Source organism: Manacus candei, unplaced genomic scaffold (assembly GCF_025592945.1).
Source record: "Manacus candei isolate 608988 ecotype Guabito, Panama unplaced genomic scaffold, ASM2559294v1 h1tg000047l, whole genome shotgun sequence".
NCBI classification, from domain to species: Eukaryota; Metazoa; Chordata; class Aves; order Passeriformes; family Pipridae; genus Manacus; species Manacus candei.
The window spans coordinates 7,734,655-7,757,760 of NW_026138095.1; the positions used below are offsets into that span (position 1 = coordinate 7,734,655).

General features: G+C 50.2%; 2 protein-coding genes across 2 annotated transcripts; one reads left to right on the forward strand and one right to left on the reverse strand.

Moving 5' to 3' along the window:
* Positions 1-6,212: 6,212 nt before the first annotated feature.
* Positions 6,213-20,551, reverse strand: JMJD6 (jumonji domain containing 6, arginine demethylase and lysine hydroxylase). Its single transcript, XM_051797872.1, has 7 exons — positions 20,296-20,551; positions 19,156-19,544; positions 16,011-16,297; positions 14,548-14,683; positions 14,292-14,430; positions 13,518-13,645; positions 6,213-11,924 (listed from the first exon to the last, which is right to left on the reverse strand). The coding sequence occupies exons 1-7, from the start codon at positions 20,422-20,424 to the stop codon at positions 11,888-11,890; spliced, it is 1,245 nt and encodes a 414-aa protein (XP_051653832.1). The 5' UTR covers positions 20,425-20,551; the 3' UTR covers positions 6,213-11,887.
* Positions 20,552-20,880: 329 nt separating this feature from the next.
* On the forward strand, positions 20,881-22,670 carry METTL23 (methyltransferase like 23). Its single transcript, XM_051797886.1, has 5 exons — positions 20,881-21,094; positions 21,196-21,300; positions 21,375-21,612; positions 21,941-22,025; positions 22,348-22,670. The coding sequence occupies exons 1-5, from the start codon at positions 21,017-21,019 to the stop codon at positions 22,547-22,549; spliced, it is 708 nt and encodes a 235-aa protein (XP_051653846.1). The 5' UTR covers positions 20,881-21,016; the 3' UTR covers positions 22,550-22,670.
* The last annotated feature ends 436 nt before the right edge of the window (positions 22,671-23,106 follow it).

Here is a 23,106-nt window from a genome sequence, read left to right on the forward strand (position 1 = left end):
GCCGGCTCTCGGACGGCTTTGCCCGGCGTCATCCGCCCGGCCCTGCCCACCGCCCCGGCCCCCCCGGCCCTCCCGGCCCGGGCACCCACCTCCCGCACCGAGCCGCCGGCCAGAGACATCCCCGCCCGCCGGGGATGCGCCACCCACATCCACCCGCACCCAGGGGTGCGATTTGGGAAGGGGGGGACCGGCAGAGGAAGGCTCGAGGGGCAAGCTCGGCTCTGCCTGATGCGAGTGTCCAGCTTGGGACACGGGGATCTTTCATTAAACACTGCCCTACATTCACAAAATCATTCCCAGACCGGTCGTCAGGCTCTTGTATGGTGAAATCCTAGAATGATTTGGGTTGGAAAAGACCTCTGAGATCACCGTGTCCAGCCATTAACCCAGCACTGCCACGTTCACCACTAAACCATGTCCCCAAGTGCCACACCTTTTTGAACACTGCCAGGGATGGTGACTCCACCACTGCCCTGGGCAGCCTGTTCCAATGCCTGACTCCCTTTCAGTGAAGAATTTGTTCCTAATATCCAATCTAAACCTCCCCTGGCACAACCTGAAGACGTTTCTTCTTGTCCTGCCGCTTATTAACGGGTCCCCTTCATAACCATTGACTGGGAAGGTGTCTGTCTCCCGAGATGCTCCCTGTGGGCAGGCAGGCACCCACAGCTTGGTGAGCTCTGACAGGCTGGGGTGTCAGCTGGCCTCCGGGCACTGTTTAATGGTCATTTGCACCTTGTTAGCCCTTGGCTGGGTAGTGGAGGTGCTGGCAGGGCCAGGAAGGCTGTCCTGACTCCCCTGGGTGAGGAGCATCTGGCAGCACATCCATGCCAAGCTTTAGAGCATCGCACCACCTTCCCCAGGAGCTGCAATGGTATCAGTGGTTCAGCTGTGCCATAAACTGCTGTAACACCCACCAGGTAAGTGGGTGCTGAGAGCAGCTGGGCTGCCAGAGCCTCCCCCCCAGTACCTTGCTGTTGGGGGATCTGGAAAACAGGAGGCTCAAAATTCGGGATGTGCCCAAAACCTACCACAGGCTGGCAAGGAGACTGGCCAAGGGGTTGTCAGGTCCTTCCAGACTCTACCACCAAGGATTTCCTGCCTCTTGAGACTGCTGGGAGGATTAGCCAACCTTTTACAAAGCAGGCTGAAATTAGAAGGCCTAAGCTATTCCTGCCAGGGTAAAACCAGCACGGAGCTTTCTCCCAGCTGCATGCAAGGAGAGCAGACATGGGAATTCGCCCCCAAAGCTTCCTCCAGGGAAAAAACTTTGAAGATATCGCCAGAAGTGAAGCGGAGTTTTTTATTGACTGGCTATAGACAAAACACAAACAAAGATGGGATTAAATCCCCGGGGTGGGAGGAAGGAAGTGAAGCCATGATCCTCCCTGTGTTTGTCTTTATTGGTAATCCTATCAGGCAGGCAATCGTTTGCGTATGGATAATTATATTCTTAGTAACAACCAGCCACGGTACTTATCTCCCCTTGTCCCACAGAGCTTTGCATTTCCTGGGTCCTGATCACCAGAGCTGCTCCAGAGCTCGGCCAAAACACCCAGAGACTGGCAGCGTCACGGCACTGTTTGGTTCAGCAGGGTTTTTGATGTATATTAAATCCCTTCTCCCTGCTTGTCCAAATCCCAGCAGCCATGAAGGCACCATCCCAAGTCCAGCGCATCACTTGCTTTAGGAGGCTTCCCCTGAGCCCTGGAAATTGCTCATGGCTAGAGATTGGAACCAGGGTGGGGAAACTCCAAGGGGCAGGTCCTTGCTCCTGTGTTCATGAGGACAGTTTTGAGCACAAAGAGAGATTTTGAGCGAGACTGACAGAAACTGGCCACTGTGAGCTGCTGGTAGGGTGACTTGGGAGGTGTTTTGGCCTTACACACTGATGCACAGATTTCCAGCTGTCACAGTGCCCTCGATTACTGTGTCAACATCCAGGACACCTCCTGCTCTTTCTCCCTGGCAGTACAAATTTTCCATGGCTCTTGGTTGGAAGTCTGTTGGAGGGTGTTTGCCCGCTCAGGAATGCAGCAGCATGTGGCTTGCATTAACCCAGCATGGAGCACAGAGCACAGAGCACTTCATCAAGCACCCTCCCAAGCAGGATTTATCACTGCCTTAAAATAAGAGCTGTTACATCTTCTCCTGAGGTCGGGATCCCTGACAGGGGAATCAGCAGGAGCCTCAGAAATGCTCGTTAGTGGCTTCTGGACCTGCAGCGAAGGAGTTGCTGGAACCTGCTGCACTCACAGGAGCTGTGAGAACTGCAGGGTTTGGATGTATCTGAAAAACAACACTCCTGGTCTTGAGAGCAGCAAGGACACATCTGCCAGAACAGCTGCTCTGACAGAGCCAACCTCATGCAGTAACGAGGTGACAGGATCAGCAACATCCAGACCTGGAGTGAGAGCTTGACTGTCTTGCAGAATGTGACCTGACAGGGATGATCCCCCGGGCAGAAACTGGGCTCAGCAGATCCCGTGTGATGTCGACTTGGCTGCTCCACGGCTCTCCAGAGGGAACTGGGTGGAGTAAACTTGGCCTGGTCTGTGGCCAAGGCTCCCAGTGGGAGGCACAGAGGTATCCGTAGGGTTCCCCTATCAACTTACAAGGCACGATTAATGCCTCCCGCACGCTCCCGGACAGGAGGGGATGGATTCACATTCCAGGTCAGCCAGGCAGGCTCCCAGCCAGGGATCTCTGCCCTGGTCCTGCCCGCCGGCTCTGGAAGAGACCAGCAGGGAGTCTGCTGGCAAAGGGGGGCTCGGGCAGGGCGATCCCTTGGACACAGCACTCCCACCCCATCCCTATCCCCGTTCCAGGGTCGGGCTGAACCCGGAGCGGGGCAGCAGCATGAGCACGCTGCCCTCTCTTGGGAGGAGAACCGCCCTGCAGCGCCCGCCGGGCCGGGGACGGTCCCTGAGAGCTCCGGCCGGGCAGAGAATGGCTGGGAATGGTCCCCGAGAGCCCCGACCCCGCACAGAAGCGGCTTTCACAGGGCCCAGCTCCGGGCCACAGCCGTGGGAGCCAAGGGCTGGGAGCAGCTGAAGAGCTTTACCAACAAAGGGGGATTCAGAAGAGCTGCGGTGACAACTGCTCCGGGAAACATCCCCGGCCAGCGCTGCGCTGCAAATCCGCCTGCGAGAGGGGCTGAGCTGCGCTGGCTCCCAGGCACCGCTCCCGGGATCCGGGGATAACGTGCGGAGCAGCCGGGAGAGCCTCCCGAGGCACGGCAAAGACCTGAGTTACCACACTACACGTTCTCGGTCTCCGGCAGCCTGTGAGCTGCACAGGCACGCCTTGTTCCGAGGTGCTCTGCATCCCTCCCACCCAAAACAAGGAAGTCACCGGGCTCCAGTACCTCTCTCTCCACCCCAGCTGTAACCCAAGCATATCTCTATGTGATCCTGTGCAGTGGGGTGGACAGATACATGTTGGTTTCCAGTGTGGAAAGACACGATTCTGTGTTCTCCCAAGATCCTCCAAGAACCCATTTCCCCCTCACATAAAGCTTGAGCACAGACCAGTCTCATAACTGGTCCAAAACTCAGATTATTTCCACAAGCCCCAGTCATGCTCCCAGTCACTGATACCACTTTTTCCTTGCCAAGAACACAGCCCTCTCAGTGCTGATGCCAGAAATGAGATGCCATCCCAGGAAATGCCCCTGTACTCACTGTTCTGCAGCTGACACAGGCTCGGAGATCACTCACCCACCTGCCTGGCTGCTCCTTTGCCTTTTGACATCCGGCTGTGCTGGCTCTGGAGCTGCAGAGGTGCTCAGGTTCAGTCCTGGAGTGGCACAGCTCAGCTCACCAGGAGCTTCAAGCCAGCACAGAGGTGGGAATAGCTCCCACCAAATGGAATGATCCTACCCAAGAGCTCTCCTGCGAGTTCTTGTTTCTAGACTTTCCCCCTCAGCTTCTGTCACTACCCCCTCTTCTAGGTCACCCAGTACAGCTCTTCCATCATGTTAACACTCATTTTCCAGCCTAATCCCTGAACCAGGGCAGGGTCCAAGTTGTTGTTGTTGAGGGTCTTCAAAGTTTTGAACCAGCTGTACAACTGGCCTTGCCCCTGACAGCAGGTTGATACAAACCAATACTCCTGACAGTGAACCAAAGGCTCCTGGATACTGGCAGCCATTCCAGCCCCAGCTGCAGCGGAACAGCTGAGAGATGACACAGCCTTGGGTCTAAACAAGGCAGTGCTGCATCAGAAAAGCAATTCCAAAATTCTCCTCCAGCCCTGGTACGCCTTTCCCTGTCAGCACAGCTGGGACACAGCGGGACATGGCAGGACCAGCTGCTGCTGTTCCAGCTGCCCTAACCCTCCTCCTCCTCCTCCTCCTCCTCCTCCTCCTCCTCCTCCGGGCAGGATGCACAGATTTGCTGCAGTGGCAGCCCCCAGCTCCTTCTGTTCAACCAGAGCACTCACAGATAGAGGCATCACACAGGTGGGAGCCACCGGGTCTCAGACCAGGAGGGACATGGAATGATTATTTCCCTCTGAACAGATTCCCAATCAGCTCTACCTGCCTTGATTCACACTGCTCCAGAACCAGAGGGGGTGCAGCACCACAGAGGAGCCTTTGTGTGCCTTTAAGAAAAAAAACATGCTGCAAATGTTAGTTCGACCCCAGCCTTAAACATGCAGCTGCTTAGTGCTGTGCCTGACACTCCAGTAGGAACACAGCCCTGTCTGTGACTTGCTCTCCAACTGCCACAGAAGAAAAAGCAAGAGTTATTTACTTGTTCATCAAACTTGAGGAAAGGAGCAAGAACACTGGCAAGGTGCAGCATCAACAATCCAACCCTGCACTGTCGGCTCCCCAGCAGTAACTAAAATATCAGTATGTTGTCCTCCTTGTTGAAATGAGGTTGCAACTGCCACAATAAGAAAGATGTGCAGATAAATCAAGAGGAATAAAAATAATTTTTGCAAGGCCTGATTGCAAGGCCAACAGAGGCACTGAAGGAGGTACCAGCAGCACCTGCAAATTAGGAAGAACAACAGGATTATCTTGAAGCACCCAAAATTGCCTCTCTCAGGACTGGAAAGCAGGAGAGATCGGTTATAAAAGCATTTTGCAGGGGAGGTGAGCAGGGCATGCGGAGAGAGCTGTGAAGGGAGAAAAAACCCTGGTTTTATAGGTGACAGTAAACAAGAAGAATGTTTCCAGCAGTGTTTGGGAAGGGGAGGAGAGAGGTTTATGTTATGCGGAAATGAGCGAACTGCCTGTCTGCTGCCACAAAGCCATTTACTCTTTGAGGTGTTTCATTCTACAATGTATTGCTATAAATATTTCAAAAGCCTCCAGGCTGCTGTCCCACACTCTGTTCCAGCTGATTTACCTACAGTTACCAGCTTCAACAGATCTCACTGACAAAATATATACAAGATTTTCCACTTTCCCAGTCCTTGTTCCACCTCACAGCCAGGTTTGTTGAGGCAGCTTTGGCACACAAGGAGCACTCTCAGAGGCAGCTCTGCCCCCAACCCCCAGGGATGGGGAGGGAGTAGGTCAGCTCTGCTTGGAGTCCAGCCCTTCCAGAGCCTCTCTGCACTGTGTGGCTTATCTAGAATCATAGAATCATGGAATGGTTTGGGTTGGAAAAGACCTTGAAAACCATCTCATTCCAACCCCCCTGACATGGGCAGGGGCACCTTCCACTATCCCAGGTTGCTCAGAGCCCCATCCAACCTGTTTTTGAACACTTCCAGGGATGGGGCAGCCACAGCTTCTCTGGGCAATGTGCAGCAGGGCATCACCACCCTCACAGTCATGAATTTCATCCTAATATCTAATCTAAACCTACTCTCTTTGTTTGAAGCCATTCTCCCTCATCCTGTCACTCCAGGCCCTCGTAAATAGCTTCTCTCCGTCTTTCTCATAGCTCCCTTCAGGTACTGGAAGTCTGCATTTAGGTCACCCTGAAGCTTCTCTTCTCCAGGCTGAACAATCCCAATTCTCTCACCCTTTCCTCATGGAAGTGCTCCATCCCTCTTATCAACTTGGTGGCCCTCCAAAATCAACACACAACACCTGGAACATGAATCTCCCTCTCGCCACTGTGAGGTGGCACCAGAAATACAACACAAAAGCATCTTGTTATACAGACCTGGGAGGGCAGGGCAGGGGCAAAGAGCAGGTGGTACAGTCTGGTAACTTCCATGATATGAAAAGAAGTGACCAGTTGACAGGATAATGCAAAATAACTGATTTTATTTAAAATAAAAAGCAAAACCACAATCATCCGAACAAGACAAGTATCCCAGCTCTGCTGGATGGGTGATAAAAGCAGCTAAAGGGCAGTGGCAGGGCTTGGAGCTGACAGTGGGACTGTCACATGAATGGGTAACACTTTCCTCCCCCCCCCTTTGCAAGGGGGATGCCAAAAACCTCCTGGTACAATGAGCCCACACAGGCATTTCAGACTGGATTCAGCCAACAGTCTTGCTTCCCACCCCACGATGGCTGGGGATTCAGGGAGGAGAAGGGTCGGGGTCAATTATGAAAGAGGTTGCTGTCTTTCTTCTAAGCACTTGGAGAGGTTTAATGTAACTGAGAAGACAAACTGGAGCCAGTACACATGAGCTGGAAAGGGGAGGAAGGTCTGCCAGCGCTTCCTCAGCGTCACCTGCTCCCACAGCACTTGTGCAGGGAACAGGTGCTGGGACTGGAGCCTCTTGTTCACATCTGCGGGTCTGACCGAGCGTGTGTTTGTTTCCTCCTGAACTGTCACAGCCTGTGTCGGTCACCAGACCCAACAGCATGGTCAGAGCTCCCACATCCCTCCACCCTTCCCAGAGCAGGCAGGACAAAGGTCACAGTCCAAACCCAGCCCAAGGCTCCCAGCCCATCCCCAGGGGACAGGGCAGCCTCCTGAGGCCCAGGGCACTGAGGCAGAGCTGCTCTGGGGCTCAAGGAAATGAGGGGCCCACGGGGTCTGGGTGCTGGACCAGCTGCATCCAGGGGCTCTACAGGATACAAAAGCACAGGGTTTGGAACAACAGACATGGATGCCCCAAGAAGCACAAGCCTGGAGAAGTGAGAGCACAAACCCCACTGTCCCCAGTCAGCCTCCCACAAGCACGGAGCTAGGCACAAAGGGAGAACAGTTTTTAGCTTTGTTCCTCACTTATCCAGCCTGGAATGAGGGCCTGGGAAGCACCAGCTCACCCCCTTCCTGTAAGGCCAGCGAGGCTGACTCCCTGATGAGAGAGAATTTAATCTAGTCCTATTTAAAAACAAATCCTGCTCTAGCAGGACCTGCTGTTTAGAGCAGGCCATGAAACAGCAACAGTTCAACCCTGGTGAAAACAAAAAGCCTTGTTCTGTTACAGTTTATGTGCCACCAGCAATTCTGGAAGGGCCACCACAGAACACCACGTGGCCAGGAGAGCTGAACAACATCCCCAATGTTTTCCACTGTAAAGAGCTACCACGAGGCTCAGAAGTCTCAGGTTGCTCGGGATGAATGGAACACTTTTTGTGGGTGGATGACTTCAAAGCATCTCACACAGTAATTACAGTTCAGCCTCACAACACCCCTGTGAGGTAGGGATTTTCCTCACTGCTCAAAGGCAGAATCTCACCAACTTGGCCGAGACAAAAGCCGTAAGTGGAAGAACTGGAGATCCCAGAGTCCTGATTCCCAGGTAGCCTGAACAAATACTGTTTCACGGCAGGAAGCGCCCTGTGGAGCACTCAGGAGAGTGTTGCTGGTATCACAATGTCCTGCAGTCCATTGCAAATGCTGCTTTTCTGTGAGGGGTGTCAGACCAACACAGGCTTCATCTGAAACTGTGTTATTTCACACCATGGAAGAGTTCACAGGCGTGGAAGAATGCTCTGCACTCTGATCTTCCCACTGTGCTTCCAGAGGCAGACGTGTGGCTTTCCCAGCACAGGGCTCAGGTGTTCACACACATGTAAGATTTTAAGACTGCAGAACTGAATCACACATGCCAAATGCAACTGCATCTCACTGAGGTGCTGCCCAGCCACCACAGCGGGCAGGGGACAGCTCTCCAAGGACTCCCCTTGCTGTGGCAGAGCTGATCCTTGTGAGCCTTTGCTTCTCCAGGCCCCACATTCTTCCAAAAAGGCAGCAGCTGCAGCCTGCTCTGAGAAGACACACAAAGATTGTGCAGGCTCCCAGGCTGTTTTGCCCTGGCCAGAAACACCAGTAGTTTGAGAAATTGTTTTTTTTTTTTTAAATAAAGTAATTTTGTGGAACAATGTGCACAGTGCACAGAGCGGTGCTCGCTTATGCCTGGTCATCACAAAAAATTTGGGAATCTGGACAGCTCAAGTGTACCAAAAAAACTTCCCTCTCACCATTTCCCTGCCACCACACTGCTCCTACACAAACTGACTGGCACAGAAGAGTCAAAAACAGAGATCCTGACAAACATATTTAGGATTCCCTTATACAACAGGATATGGCCAGGTCTCCAAGAAGGGAGTGAGTGTTTAAATAGGAAAAGACAAGGCTAAAAAAGATCAGAAAACCCAGACAAGCATTGCTCCAAGTTCCATCAGACCCAACATGTGTAAGAAAGTCACAGCTGAGGCTGCCAATCTGCTCTTTAATCAGTGCCTGGGCATTATTACATGTTTACAACACACACGGCACTTCTGCTGTCAAGTTTCCTCTCCCAGTAAAGTGAGATCCTATAACCACCTCCTAGGGCTCAGGAGAGCACCCCTGGAAGAGCACCCAACTCAGACAGCTTCTGCCTGTGCTGTTCAGATTTCCTTGCAGCACACCTTGAGCCAGACAGACATGCCTGCTAAAAAACCAAAACCAGCAGCTCCAACAGATCCCTTGGGGACGAGAGCTTCACCAGGCATAATACAAATGCACCTACACAGACTGAAGCAACACACTGCATTTTCAAAAAGCATAGAACAACAATACATCCCCCTCCCAGTCCTTTAAAATTGGCACTGCAAGTTTCAGAAACATCTGAACCCACAACCTCAAAGAAAAGCCATTTAGGGATGTGAACTGCCCATGGCCCCAGAACTGCTGGGTATTTAAAGCCCAGCAACTGCTGTGATCATGTAAGTAAGAGTCAGACTTTGCCAGCAGTTGCCTTGTGCTAAATATTACACCTGCACACGAAGGATGGTAATTACTGGCAAATGCTGACTTTTCCCCCAGTTTTTGTTGTGCAAGAAACTCCAGGATTCTCCTGCTCTGAGTTTCCTGTCACGAGGTGCTAGTGCAGCTTTGTTACCTGTCATCATAACAGACACAGAGCAAAAGTGAATGGCCAGGTGCTGGTTAAGGTGTTGCACCTCAGGTGTGTGCATGGAGCACGCAGATTAAGACCACAAAAGATGCTTCAGGTTGGTGGTCACCTCCGCTGAAGATGCTTCAGTGCTGGAAGCATTCACACCACCCTCCATTCCTTGGCTGAACAGGGATCTGCTCTTGGAAGTAACATGAAAAAGGAAGGTGTGTGCCCAGTGGAAGCAAGGTCAGGTGACACAGGAAGAACAGAGATGCTGCTTGTCATTGTAGGGAGAAAATTTGTGTGGCCAAAGCTCAACGGGGTTTGAGGCTGCTGGAAATGTGGGGGGCAATAAAAAGTTTTTTCAAATACATTAATGGCAAAAGGCAATGGAGAAATAATATCAGCCCTTCCAGGATGGGGGTGGTCCCCTCCCAAATAGGGACATGGACAAGACAGAGGTGTTTAACACTTTCTTTGCCTCTGTCTTCAACACAGATGACGGACCAAGGGGGTCTCAGTGCCCTGAGCTGGAGGACCATGACTGTGAGAATGATCAACTCCCAGCTGATCCTGAAACTGTGTGGGATCTGCTGCTCCATCTGGATCCCTACAAATCTATGGGGCCTGATGGGATTCCTCAAGGAACTGCTGATGTCATCACAAAACCTTTCTCGATGATTTTTGAGCAGCCTTTGGAATATGGAGAGGTCTCAGCTGACTGGAAGCTGGTGAATGTTGTCCCAGAAACTACAGGCCTGTCAGTCTCACTTCAGTGCCTGGTAAAGTTATGGAGAAGATTATTCTGGGAGGTATTGAAAAACACCTGAAAGACAACACAGTCATTGGTCACAGCCAGCAGGGCTTCAGGAGAGGAAAGTCCTGTTTGTTGAACCTGATTTCCTTGTACGACAGGGTAACCCACCTAGCTGATCAAGGGAAGCATGTAGATGGAATCTTTTTGGACTTCAGCAAAGCTTTTGAGACCGTCTCTGCCAGGATCCTTCTGGACAAACTGTCCAGCCCACAGCTGGATAACTGTGTTACAGGATGGGTGAGCAATTGGCTCACTGGTTGGGCACAGAGGGGGACAGTGACTGGGGTGACATCAGGCTGGCATCAGTCACTACTGGGGTTCCACAGGGCTCCATTCTCAGCCCAGTGTTCTTCAGCATCTTCATTAATGACCTGGACACAGGACTCAAAAGAATACTGAGCAAGTTTGCTGATGACACCAGACTTTGACAAATTGGAGGGCTGGGCAATCACCAACCGAGTGAAGTCCAGCAAGGGGAAGTGTTGGATTCTGCACCTGGGACAGGGTAAACAACCCTGGCTGTGTGTATAGACTGGGGAATGAGAGGCTGGAAAGCAGTGCTGGGAAACAGCCCTGGGGGTCCTGGTGAGTGGCCAGTTGGCCATGAGTCAGCAGTGCCCTGGCAGCCAGGAGGGCCAATGCCCCCTGTCCTGGGGGCATCAGGCCCAGCATCACTGGCTGGGCCAGGGAGGGGATTGTTCTGCTTTGCTCTGCCCTGGGGCGGCCTCACCTGCAACATTGGGGCAGTTTGGGGAACACAACAGAAAAAAGATGTTAAGCTGTTAGAGAGCATCCAAAGGAGGGCCATGAGGATGGTGAAGGGACTGGAGGAGAAGCCTTATGAGAAGCAGCTGAGGTCACTTGGTTTGTTCAGCCTGGGGGAGACTGAGCGGAGACCTCACTGGGGTCTTCAACATCCTCTCGAGGGGCAGCAGAGAGGCAGGCACTGATCTCTTCACTCTTGTGACCAGTGACAGGATTCGAGGAAATGGCTGGAGCTGAGTCAGGGGAGGTTTAGGTTGGATATCACAACCAGGTTTTTCACCCAGAGGGTGGTTGAGCACTGGAACAGGCTCCCCAGGGAAGTGGTCACAGAACCAAGCCTGTCTGTGTTCAAGAAGCGTTTGGACAATGCTCTCAGGCACATGGTGTGACACTTGGGGTGTCCTGTGCTGGGCCAGGAGTTGGACTCGATGATCCTGATGGGTCCCTTCCAACTCAGCATATTCTGTGATTTTATGTGACCCAAAGTCGGAAGCACCAGCCCCGACAGCAACGTTCTCCTGCAGCAGGATAAGATCCAAAGACCCATTTTCCACAGCTCAGTTCTTGCAGAAGCTAATTTCTTTCTCCTTCTTCCCGAAATTCCGGTGCAAGATCCGCCGGACGTTCCCATTAGGCCAACAGGGCTGGTGTTCCTTTCCTCAAGTGTACAGGACAACATGTAAACATATGACAGTGTCAAAGCAAGGCAGGCTTTTATTTACCTGCTGGTTTTAAAAACAGTTCTTTAAAAACTGACCGTTGTCTTCCTTGCCAGTTGCGTGACCCATTAAACACTCGGCGTGTCCTTGCCCACAGCTGGGTTATAGTGCACTCACCCGGGGCGCAGGGGGGACAAAGCATTGCACAAGGACGTGGTGGGGCATTCCCCTACAAGCTACTCAGGAGCCAACCTTGGACAGCACATAACGAAGACAAGATGTCTGGATCGAGGAAGAGTGACAAAAACGTAAGGACTGTGAGAAACAGAAGCAGGAGGGGGTAGAACAGAGCTGGCTGGCTGCTAACGGAGCTTCGATCGGGTGGTGTTATCGCTCAGGGGTAGCTGCGGCCTCCGCAAGATTCCCTAATCCTGTCAAAAGAAGGTACAACTGCCTTTGAGCATTCCCCTCATATCAGGGCACGAGATCGCAGCATGCAGATTAATTTCAGGCTTATTTCTTTCTCCAGAACTGTGCAAGCAGGGTAAGGTTTCATGTTTGGAAGCGTTTCTATCAACTAATCCATCACACAGCTGGAACAGAACGCCCACCCACCCTCGCAATCAACACGCAGGAGGAAGAACAGTGAAACCCAGGAAGCAAATGTTCTAGACAAGGTGCTAATTTTTAATATTTAAGGTATTCAGTTTAAAATTTGAACTGCAAACAATTTAAAAATGCACAGGGTTTTCAGAAGAACAGATCTGCGTTTTTACAGGTTTTTTTCTAAACCAGGGTCTGCAGTAAGGTTTGTTCTCTCCTGCTGCTTGTTCCCTGCCTGGAGTCACACTGGCTGCTGAAATGGGATTTGACAATGTCGTAACAAACAAATTGTGAAAACCTCCAGGGCAAAACAAGCAGTCAGTACAGTTCTCCCCAACGTTTAATGATGCTCTGTACTTGTAATTCAATTGTATTCAGTTACGAGCAACTCCTGAAAACAAGAGAGCAGTACAGGAGCACACAGGACTTCAGGCAGGACCCTACACTGGGAATTCAGGCATAATGCTGGGAATATGGAATTCCTCAGGTAAATTACTGCTGCACACCACCTTTAGCAGGCCACACAGTAAGTCACCACAGCACTTGCATCCATGCCAAACCTGCAGCATCCAACAGCTCAGGAACTAGCCAGCACCCTACTGCAGGCAGGCAGCCAGTCCAGCAACCAAGCCGCAAGGAATTTGCTTAAGAATTTTGGCAAGCCTCTGCTACATGAGAAAAATGCTTCATTCAGCAGAGAATGTCTAAGTTCTTCCCTGCAGCATACCCCCAGATTCCCAGTGTCCCACTGTTTTCAACCTGGCAAGTCCAGAGAACTGCCTTCTTCAGCAACTTTACCCAAAGCATACCTATTCTTGGTTCTGCAATATTAATGTTCCCTCCTTCCAGACTGACTGAAACTTGCTTGTCATTTATTTATTAATTTGAAATATAAACACAGACATTTGGAATTTTGGATGAGTTTTGCCTTTAACACATAAAACAGTGGATCAAATTGAAATAATCAAGGCAACAATAAGAAAAACCGTACAACTACTTGAAGGTTTTCTGTTTGAACAAGGCAGGGAAATCTGACTCCTGCCTGACCATTCCTCATCTTTAACTGTTCACTATTCATTTGTGCTCTCTGAAGAGCACAGTTAAAACATTCCACCTCTCAGACCACTAAGCAAAAATAAAATCAAATCCTTACCTCTATTAAAACAGACAACTAGGAAAAGAAATAAACTGTTTATTAAATAAAACCCCTAGTTTTAAAAAATATCAAGAATATTAGTTTTCCATTTGAAGCAATTAAAATAACTCATGGAGGGAAGATAATACCACTGGCCAACTGCTTTATGTCCTGTAAGGAATCCCTTGCTCTCCGTCCCTCTGTCCTGAGGAATCACCTATCTGAAGTCTGCCAGCTCTGCCTCTGTCTTGTGCTTGTTTAAAAACAACAGATGCCATCTGGTCACCTGGAGGAGCTGCGCTCTTTGCTCACACAGTCGTCCTGGGAGGTTGTGTCCCCGTTCCCCATCATGCTGCACGTCCTCCGCTTTTTCCTCCGGTGCATCATCCCCTCTGTCTCGGAGCCAGAGTCACACTGAAGAGTGGAAAGATGAAACCAGAATTCAGAATTTGTGCTGTGGAATTCACCGTCAGAGCTGCCTCAGCAACCCCGAATAATCCACGTTCAAAGAAGGTGCTATTTGAGGTTAAACACGTGAAACAAATTTCAAATTAAGTGCTTAAAAAAATCGGGATCAGGAACGTTCTTAGATTTCATCACTGACTAAAGCTGACTGGGGCAAGACAATGTGAATGTGTTCCTTTTGGATCCTTGAAGGATCTCATCTTCCAAGAGCAGACTCAGAGGCTCCTGATAGATTTAGGTGCCTAGAAGAATCCCCTGTCATAACTGATCTGTTTTGGATCTTGTTCCTCCTCCCCATTTTTAGAACATTCATTTTGCAGCCATTTTACAAAGCATGGCTTAGCTAAATGAGTGACAGATTCATATATAATGCAGACACAGATCAAACAAACCAAATCCATTTAGCAACACAGAGAGACTTCAGCAAACAGAACCTGCTAAGACCACAGGCTCCTCCACAGTGTAGATTTGTTTAGGTGCTTTCCATTAATTTCTTCCATAAGACAGGAAAATTAGGATCAGGACACATGATCAGGTATGGAAAAAGCAATATAATTTCAGACTATGGATCACTTATTGCAGTAAAAAGCATTACCTCTGAATCAGAGTCTGAGGAGCTGGAACTTGAGGAACTGGAAGAATCACTCGAACTGTCGGAAGCAATACCAGTAGATTCCTGCAGGTCAACTGAATCAGCCAAGGCTGCCAAGTCAGGATGTTCCTGCTTTAGGATCCTAAACACAGTTGAAATTTCAGGGTTAGCCTTTGAACTGTAACACTGTGTGTAAATGGGTATTTTTAGGTTTTGTTTCAAATAGAGAACATGAAAAGAAAGCCACCAAACCTCTCACCTGTACCATTTCCGTGACAGTTTGGGTCTCCCTCTCACCGTCTTGTGCCACACCACGGGGAAGTTGGTACAGCTGGCAAAGTTTTGTGTGATGGCAATAGTCGTGTCAAGGTTGAGAACAACATGCCACCAGCCACCTAAAACACAACACCAATGACCACTGCTGGCTACATGGCAGAGAGCAAGTTCAAGAAACAGCCAAGAACACTTTTCCCATAGTGCAGGTAGAAACTGGACATTACTTCCCCCTACCCAGGCAAGTTTGCCACCACGTTACCTTTCCTCAGGCTAATTTCAGCTCTCACTCCAGTGCTTGACAGGTTTTGTTACAGAAGGCTGCTCCACACTCTGACCAAATTACCCAGCTCACAAAAAGATCTGACTTGACAGCAATACACTGGCTACTGATGGTTTATTTAACAGCAGGAGCCATTGTAACCCAGACAGCACAGAGGCCCTTTCTGTCCAGCTGGAGAGCACTTTCCACGCTGGTTTTGTAAGGTTCTTATGACTACAGACTAACCTTTCATTTAAAAATAGACGCAAAATCGTTTCCCCACACTGGATAAAAATAGACAGTGAAGTTCTTACAACCCACTTATAGTCTCATAAAAGACTAAGGGAACAGTTTAATGGAACCCGACAGCTACAAACTCTTAACAGAAGGTACACTGAGGAGTCACTAATAAGTGCCAAGACAATCACAAGGCACTCTTCACACGTGAAGTCAGCTGTATGTTAGAGACAAGCAATGTGGACAGAAGCTAAGGGCTGTTCTGCACTAAAATGAAGCAAGATTCAGAGCTTAGAATTTGGCACTGAGCTCACGTGTTCATCCACCACCACCTCCCCTCCCAGTTACAATGGGCACAGAGTGGGCAGCCACTCAAAGAGAAGGGCATCCTTAGGAGAGCTTTCTTTAGCTTTTGATTTCAAATGCAAGATGAAACATAACCACAGAGAGGCAGGTGGAAGGTGTCAAGTGCCTTTAAGTAGTTCATTTCCCACAGCTAAGAAAAATTCATATGCAGTCAAACTAACCAGGCTACAAAATTCAGTCATGAATTTGCTACAGTGTATGTGAACTCAAACATTTTTGTCTAACAGTTATTGGTACTCAAATACTTCTTATTTTATGCCCAGACAGTTTCCTGTTACTGCAATTTAGTACAGGATCACATTTCTGTGATGCTGCCACTCAAGTCCCACTTGTTTTGTCATCTGTACCACATGCAATCCCATGCCACAGGCCATACACATTTTGGGACATTCCAAAAATAACTGGATAGCCTCAAAACAAGCATTGCACTATGTATCCCTTTTGAAAGAGCTCAGGAGAGTTTATTTGTAAGAGATGGGCTGTATAAAAAAGCTGAAATACTCTCTTCACCTCTGTAACACATGAATACATTAAAAATACGCTTTTCTCTCCCAGATTTCCCTGCTGGAGAGATTTGTACACACCTGGCACAAAGACTGTCTCGCCTGGTTTCTGTAAGACTTCCAGGGGTTTGAATTCGGGGGGCCAGGTGGGAAGCTGTGTCCGAGGGTAGATGACGTTGAACCAAGTGATTGCCTCGTCCTGCTGGTTCCCTCCCTCTTCTCGAGTCACTTTGATGAGCTCTCTGGGAGTGCTGGTTGGGAACAGGCACCAACGCTTATGTCCCTGGACTAAGGCATTCCACGCACTGGTTCCCAAGGGATCGATGTGAATTCCTGTTCCAGATCGAGGTGGGCCCATCACAAACCATCTGCATGGGAATAAAGAAAGTCCTTTAGTCACAGAGCAAGCAAGTAGCTCCCTTCCTTCACGTTAGACAGTTAGAAATCAAAATAGTTACAATTCTTTCATTTACGTTCCTGATTTTGTTAGATTCACACTACAGCAAAAAGATACAACGGGAGTTTAACCTAAAAACCAACACGAATGACTGCAGGATAAGAAAGCAAAGATAAGTTTTTATATTTCATAGCTGCATTTTGGTTTAAACATTTCTTCAGTACAACATATAGTGATTTCAAGGGTAATGAATGCTGTTAGGTCACAACAGCCTGTGTTAGGATCTAGGCAGGGGGATTCTCCTACAGTTTTCTAAAATTTGCTGCTCAAGCAGATCCAGAACTGCAGAACAATGAGGAACAAACAGAAGGCAACACAAGGAACAGAACAAGTTACGCAACCCTGGCCTCTTTCTGTGCCTTCTGGTCACAACAGGCTTTTCATTCCAGCATTTGACTACATGGAGTTTGTTCCCCAGCGACCGTTCAGGATTTGTGGTGGATATTCCCATTTCCCACTTTTAAGGTTTATTTCTCCAAAAGAGGACTTTATCTACTCTATCTGTTCAACTGCAGCAGCACCTTCAGCTGCTCATTTCCCCTTAACGGAGCAGTAAGATCTACTCTAGAAAAAGCAGCGTGAGGTGACTTAACACCAGGCATCAAGAGATAAAAATGGCAATAAATGCTTGATTGGTAGCAGAGAGTATAGAAATTAGAGCAACAGCAGGATCCCTCCATGGTGTGGCTGACAGGCAGGTGATGCCCAGCAACGGGAGTGCAGAGGTTCAGAAAATATTGGAAATCAGCAAGTTCTCCATCTGCCCTTTCCAGTGCAGGTGTAAATCAAGCTGGTCGTCAAGGATCATTTGCCAGCACCAATTGTAGGACTGTAGGTTTGATTATCAAGCTGCTTTCTTCCTTCTTCACAAAGGAGCTGTAAACAAGCAGGTGTTTGTAATTTCTATTGTCAGCTCACTCTTCAGATTCATATTAGCCTTGGAAAGCTGGTTAAACCACAAGCAGAACAGTCAAGGCTTTCACTAAGAAGACAGAAAACATTAAACTCACGGAGATCTGACTGGCACAGACAGATGCACTGCTCAATACCATTTTCCTGACAATAACCTGAATCTACACATGCAGGTTTTAAAACCCTTATTTAGCAACACTGTCATTTACCAGCATCTTCCTACAGGCAATTAACTTACAATGAACAAAGCCCAATTTGCCACAAGACATCAAATTTACAGTTAAAAACTTCTTGTCTCCTAAATTCAATCTGAAAGCAAACCCCAACCCCTCTCCCCAAACTAAAAGAGCTGCTTCAGCCAATGGCTTCCAAAAATTACTGTCTTTATTTTAGAGAGGAACAACACCAATAAAAATGCTCTGAACAGCACCAATTCTTACTTTAAGGTCTACACACTATCACACACCTCTCAATTCAGAGGCCAACCTGTACAGGTCATATCCTCATCATATGATTTGTACCATTTCCTGTCAGATTTTCAATTATGCTCTGAAAGTTCTGGGCACTCTTCATCCATTTCTGTACCCAGATGAACCCTCTGATTCCAGAAGGCATCAGTGTGCTCTCTTGTGCACCACTCATCTCTCAAAAAAACACTAACAGCCTGAAACAAACCCACATTTTCCTGAACAAAGTACAAGAAATGTGAATACCAAGATCACAAAGAGGCTCAGCATGTGCATGTAGGTGGGGAGGGTGTGGGGGAGAGAGACACCAATATAAATGAATCACAACCAGATTATCTTGTTTACCTGTAACTTGGATAAATGATTCTCAGTCCTGTAAGTGTATTCAGCTTCTACTACAGATACTGTGCTTTTGTGTTCAATCACAGTAGTACGTTCTTAGAAGAGCTTTATAAAAAGCACCTGCTACAACACTGTAAAAACGCCCACTTCAGTGATCTTAAATGGAATTAAGCTCCTGCTTCACTCCTGCAAAAGCACAACTGGACTACAGACACGTGAGAGAGTGCAGAGGGAAGTACATTATTCATGACTTGTTCTGTTTTATTTAAATAAACCACATCAGAGCCTCGTGTCACTCAGAGGGCAAAAGGCATTGTCTGACAATTATAATGTTGCTGTAAAGACTTTAATTACTTAGGAGGGTTCAACTCACGCTCATACTGCTATAAAGTGTTGCATCAACATAGAGAGAAATGGCTTTTATATCTAACAGTGAAAATACAAGGTCGTTGCATTTGAATCCATGAATGAAGAGTTGTTTCAATCCTTTTCCAATCTGAAGAAAAAATAGAGTTGAAAAGACTACATGGATGTAAAATATTGTTCTCTCTCAAAATCATCTGAAGGAAAGCTAAGAACTAGTCCTACACTAGATCCTAATCTAGTTTAAGATCTTTACCTTAAAAGGACTGACTCGTAATTAAACAAAATTCCACACTGTACATAAGCCACTGGTGCAAAACCCAGGAGCCAGTCCTGAGGTACTTAAAATTTGAGAGCCAGAAGGCACACAGAGCAAGAAACCAATCTTCATATCTTTCAGTAACTATGTAGATTTTAAAAAATCTAAGAAGTGATGTAAACTGACTTAACAAAAAGGGTAAAAAAAAGGAAAAAACACCATAAACTTGTAGCAGCTCTGGTGGGAGAACAAGAATTTGTTACACACAAATCTTCTCTTCCTCTTGATTACAGATGTACACTCTTATTTTAAGAGACAAATTAAAGCTGTACTTTTTTTTAATTAATGTGAGACAATCACAGCTATTCAGGAATAGCCAAGGAGGTGAGAAATAGCCCTTTTTGTCTTGCTGCTCCTGCACTGTACCTGTAGGGTGGCCGCCGTTTCTCCCCTGCATACTGAAAGAGGTCATCCGTGAAGAATTTGGGTACTTTATAATCCTCCAGGAGTTTCCTGCGCTTGGGGTGCTCCCCATAACTGCTGTCAAAGATGTACAGGGGGCTGTCATCACGTGTGGTTTCCATGTACTCTATGTAGTACTTCATCTTCATCTTCACAGAGTAACCGTCATTGTCCTCCCCACACTTGAACTTCTGGTTCCTGTATTTGCGTTTCAGCCGCTCCAGCGTCCACTTCTCCTGGGCAGACCAGCCCACCTGGGCGTTCAGCAACACCACGGGCTTGTAAGGCTTTTCATAGCGCTCAACGAACTCCTCCACCGTCAGCTGAAGCGCATCTGCCCTCTCCACGTTATCCTGTGAGACCGGGGAGGGAAGCAGAACAGACATCAGGACAGGCTGACGTCCTAGGACCGCGCTTCCCAGTGGGGGAGTTTCACACACCGCGAGGGGACGGAGCTGCCTACGTGTTATTTTAAGCTCCCCGAGGCTGCAGCCCTGTTCCTCCTGGCCCGCTCCCCGCACACACCAGTGTCACGGGCAGCCCGAAGCCTTTGGCACTGCTCCCCATCGAGGCCACGCTGCCCTTTCGGCTGACACGTCCACTGCCGCATTCCACCCCCTGAGGACACAAGGGAGGACTCCAGGGAATTATATGGGTGCCCATCCCACCCCGGCGGGCCCGCACCTCCCCGCACCCCTCGCCACGTGGAGGGAGGAAAAAACCGTGGGTGCTGCTTGTCCTCCCCCTCCCGGACCCCCCCTCACAGCGGAGAGCCCCGCCAGCTCTGGGGCAACCTCGGCCTCGGGAAAGGGCCCCTTCCCTTCAGACTCCCCCTTCAGGCAACTCCAATCCTTTCATCCCCCCTTCCGCACCCTTCCCCTCTGACCCTCATTCTTCTCAGGCCACCCAGTCCCCCCTCAAGAGGGTCATTTCCCCTTCCCGTTCCCTTAGGACCTCCTTATTCCCCTCAGGACTCCCTCCAATTCCCTCACTCGTGTCCCCCCCAAGTCTCTTAGGCGCCCTCCGTTCCCTTCAGAACTCCTCCAGTCGTACCCCCCTCCCTATTCTCCCCCATCCCATTCCCACCGTTCTCTCCCCTCAGACCTTGCAGGCGGCGGGGCTCAGGGGGAAGGTCTCGCAGTAGTTGTGGCGGGTCCAGTCCAGCGAGTCCTTCAGCTCCGGGCGGGCACTGCGCTTCGCCTCGCGGATCCGCTTCTTGCTCTTGTGGTTCATGACGGCGGCGGCGGTGCTGGGGGCCGTCACCGCCCGCCGTCACCTTCCCCGGATCCCGATCCCGGTGCCGGCCCCGTTCCGGCCGCACCTTCCAGAAATTTCACCCGGTGCCGCCGCTGTGACCGCGGCCCCGCCCCTGCCGCGCTCCCATTGGCTGGTTGTGCCGCGGTTTCCGCCACGCCCCGACGCTGATTGGCCGGGGCCGGGGAAGCGGCGCCCCCGCGCCGCCATGTTGAGGAAGGGCAGCGCGGAGGGAGCGCGGGCGCCCTTGGCAGCCCCGGGGATCCCCCGCCGCCGCTGCTCCCCGTCCCGCGGCGGGCCCGCGCTCCGCCCTTCCTGCTCTGCTGACAGCGGCGGGCCGGCCGCGCATCACCCGGCTTCTTCCGCTCTCCTGGCCCCGACCCGCGGAGGCGCCCGCAGCGCCCCGGTGGGGCGGCGGTGCGGACGGGCGCGGCCTGGTGTGCCAGCGGTGCCCGGGGCAGGCGCCGCCATCGTCACCCGCAGCGGCGCTCCGCGTGACGTCACGGCGAAAGGAGGCGCCGATTGGCCGGCGCAGCCCGGCGCCCTCACGTGTCCGCCCGCCATTGGTTCCATGGCGGAGCCGCGGCGGCGCGCACGGCGGTACCGCTTCGAGGAGGGTCCGGCGGCGCTGGCCGTGCGTGTGCCCGAGGTACCGGGGACAGCCGGGGCACGCCGGGAATGCCGGGCATCCCCGGGAATAGCGGGGGTACCTGGGAACACCGGCCCAGCGCCCCGCCCCGTGTGTTGCAGGTGCTGGACTCGCAGTACGGGCTGTACGCGTGGCCCAGCGCCGTGGTCCTGGCGCAGTACGTGTGGGCGCAGCGGCGGAGCCTGCCCGGCAGGCGAGTGCTGGAGGTACGGCCCTGCCCGCACCCCGACACCTCGCGGGTGCCCGCGGGCCCGACCCCACGGACACGCTGTGGTTGCAGATCGGAGCCGGTGTGAGCCTGCCGGGCGTGGTGGCCGCCCGGTGCGGCGCGCAGGTGACCCTGTCGGACAGCGAGGAGCTGCCCTGCTGCCTGCAGAGCTGCCGCCGCAGCTGCCTCAGCAACCGCCTGCCACACGTGCCCGTCGTCGGGCTCACCTGGGGCCGCGTGTCGCCAGAGCTGCTCGCTCTTGCTCCTGTAGACATTATTTTAGGCTCAGATGTCTTTTTTGACCCCAAAGGTATGTTAATGCTCTCTCAGGTATCTTTGGGTTGTGACAAGTGGCGAGGAGATGGTGGCCAAGTAATGCTGGGAACACTGTGGAGGGATCAGGTGACACTGTGCTACTGACCTTGTTATTCTAGTTCTGAACTGTCAGAAATACAACTGAGGGGAAATAGAAAATGGAGTAATAACTAAGTGCTTCAGACCCTCTATCTCAGTTCTCCCATACAGATGTAATCTGCTTGCTTAAATTTTTAATTCCCATTTCATAGAACTGGACAGATTTCTCTGTACCTGAAATCCAGAGACTAACCCAGACTGCTTTATCTCCCCAAACTGCACAGACTTTGAAGATATTTTAACTACAATTTACTTCTTGCTGGAGAAGAATCCACATGCTCAGTTCTGGACTACTTATCAAGTCCGAAGGTAAAATCTTTTCCATATTTAGGACTCAAACCTTAATTCCTGTCTCAGCTTTTGACAAGTGTTAACTTCTCAGAGGCACCACTGCTCTGACTCAGAAAAGCTCCTTACTGTGCATGAGGCTGCTATTAGCCCAGTAAATCCTGGGGGTAGCAGGCAAAAGCAGCCAAACCTCCAAGTAATCCAAGAACCCTCAATTTGCTGTTGCCTAGAAAACTCTTACAAACCCATCTGTGCTGTACTGAAGTTTGGTGACAGCCTGTTAGTTATTGCAGCAGTTGTAACCTTGGGTTACATTTTCACGTGCTGTATATCCTCCCCTCAGTGCTGACTGGTCTATCGAGGCTCTGCTCTGCAAGTGGAACCTGAGGAGCATCCACGTTCCCCTACACTCCTTTGGTGCAGACAAGGAGCACTTGGCCAGCTCGTCTCTCCCAGGAAGGCACACAATTGAAATGATGATCATCTCACTGGCACAGTCAGAGGGCACTTCAGTTTATTCCACTTTAGGTTCCAGTACAAGGTGATACTCAGCTGTTCTGATCTGCAGAAAACAGTCCTGTTTACAGCAAACCTTGTGTGTATTTCTGGGAAGCAGTTAATTCTTAAAACATGCATTGTAAAAATAAAGCTGTTTGGTTTTTTCCAGCTATGGCTTATGAGAAATTTGTGCTCCTCCCCAAAGCCCATGAAATAGTTCAGAGACTCAATTCCATTGTGTCAAGCCACTACACAAAAACCTGGAAATCCATGAGATCCACCCTAAATCCACAACTTCAGCAATGGAAAGGTAACTGCACTCTTTCAAATTAAAGACCAGCCCCATAAGATCAGTTTTCCAGGACTGGGAATCCTGGAATCCACATACAAAAGCCAGCCCCTTTGTAAATGAGTGTGTGTAGACTGTGCTAACCTGGAACATACAAACTCCCCAGTTTGTAGAAAAGTACTTTTAATCCTCCACAAAAGCCATACTGCCAGCGTTCAGATGTTTCCATTCCCATTTAACATACATGCATAAAATTAACAAGGCATTACAATAACCCTTGACACAGGATGGTTGAAGTTACAATTCATTTGGTAC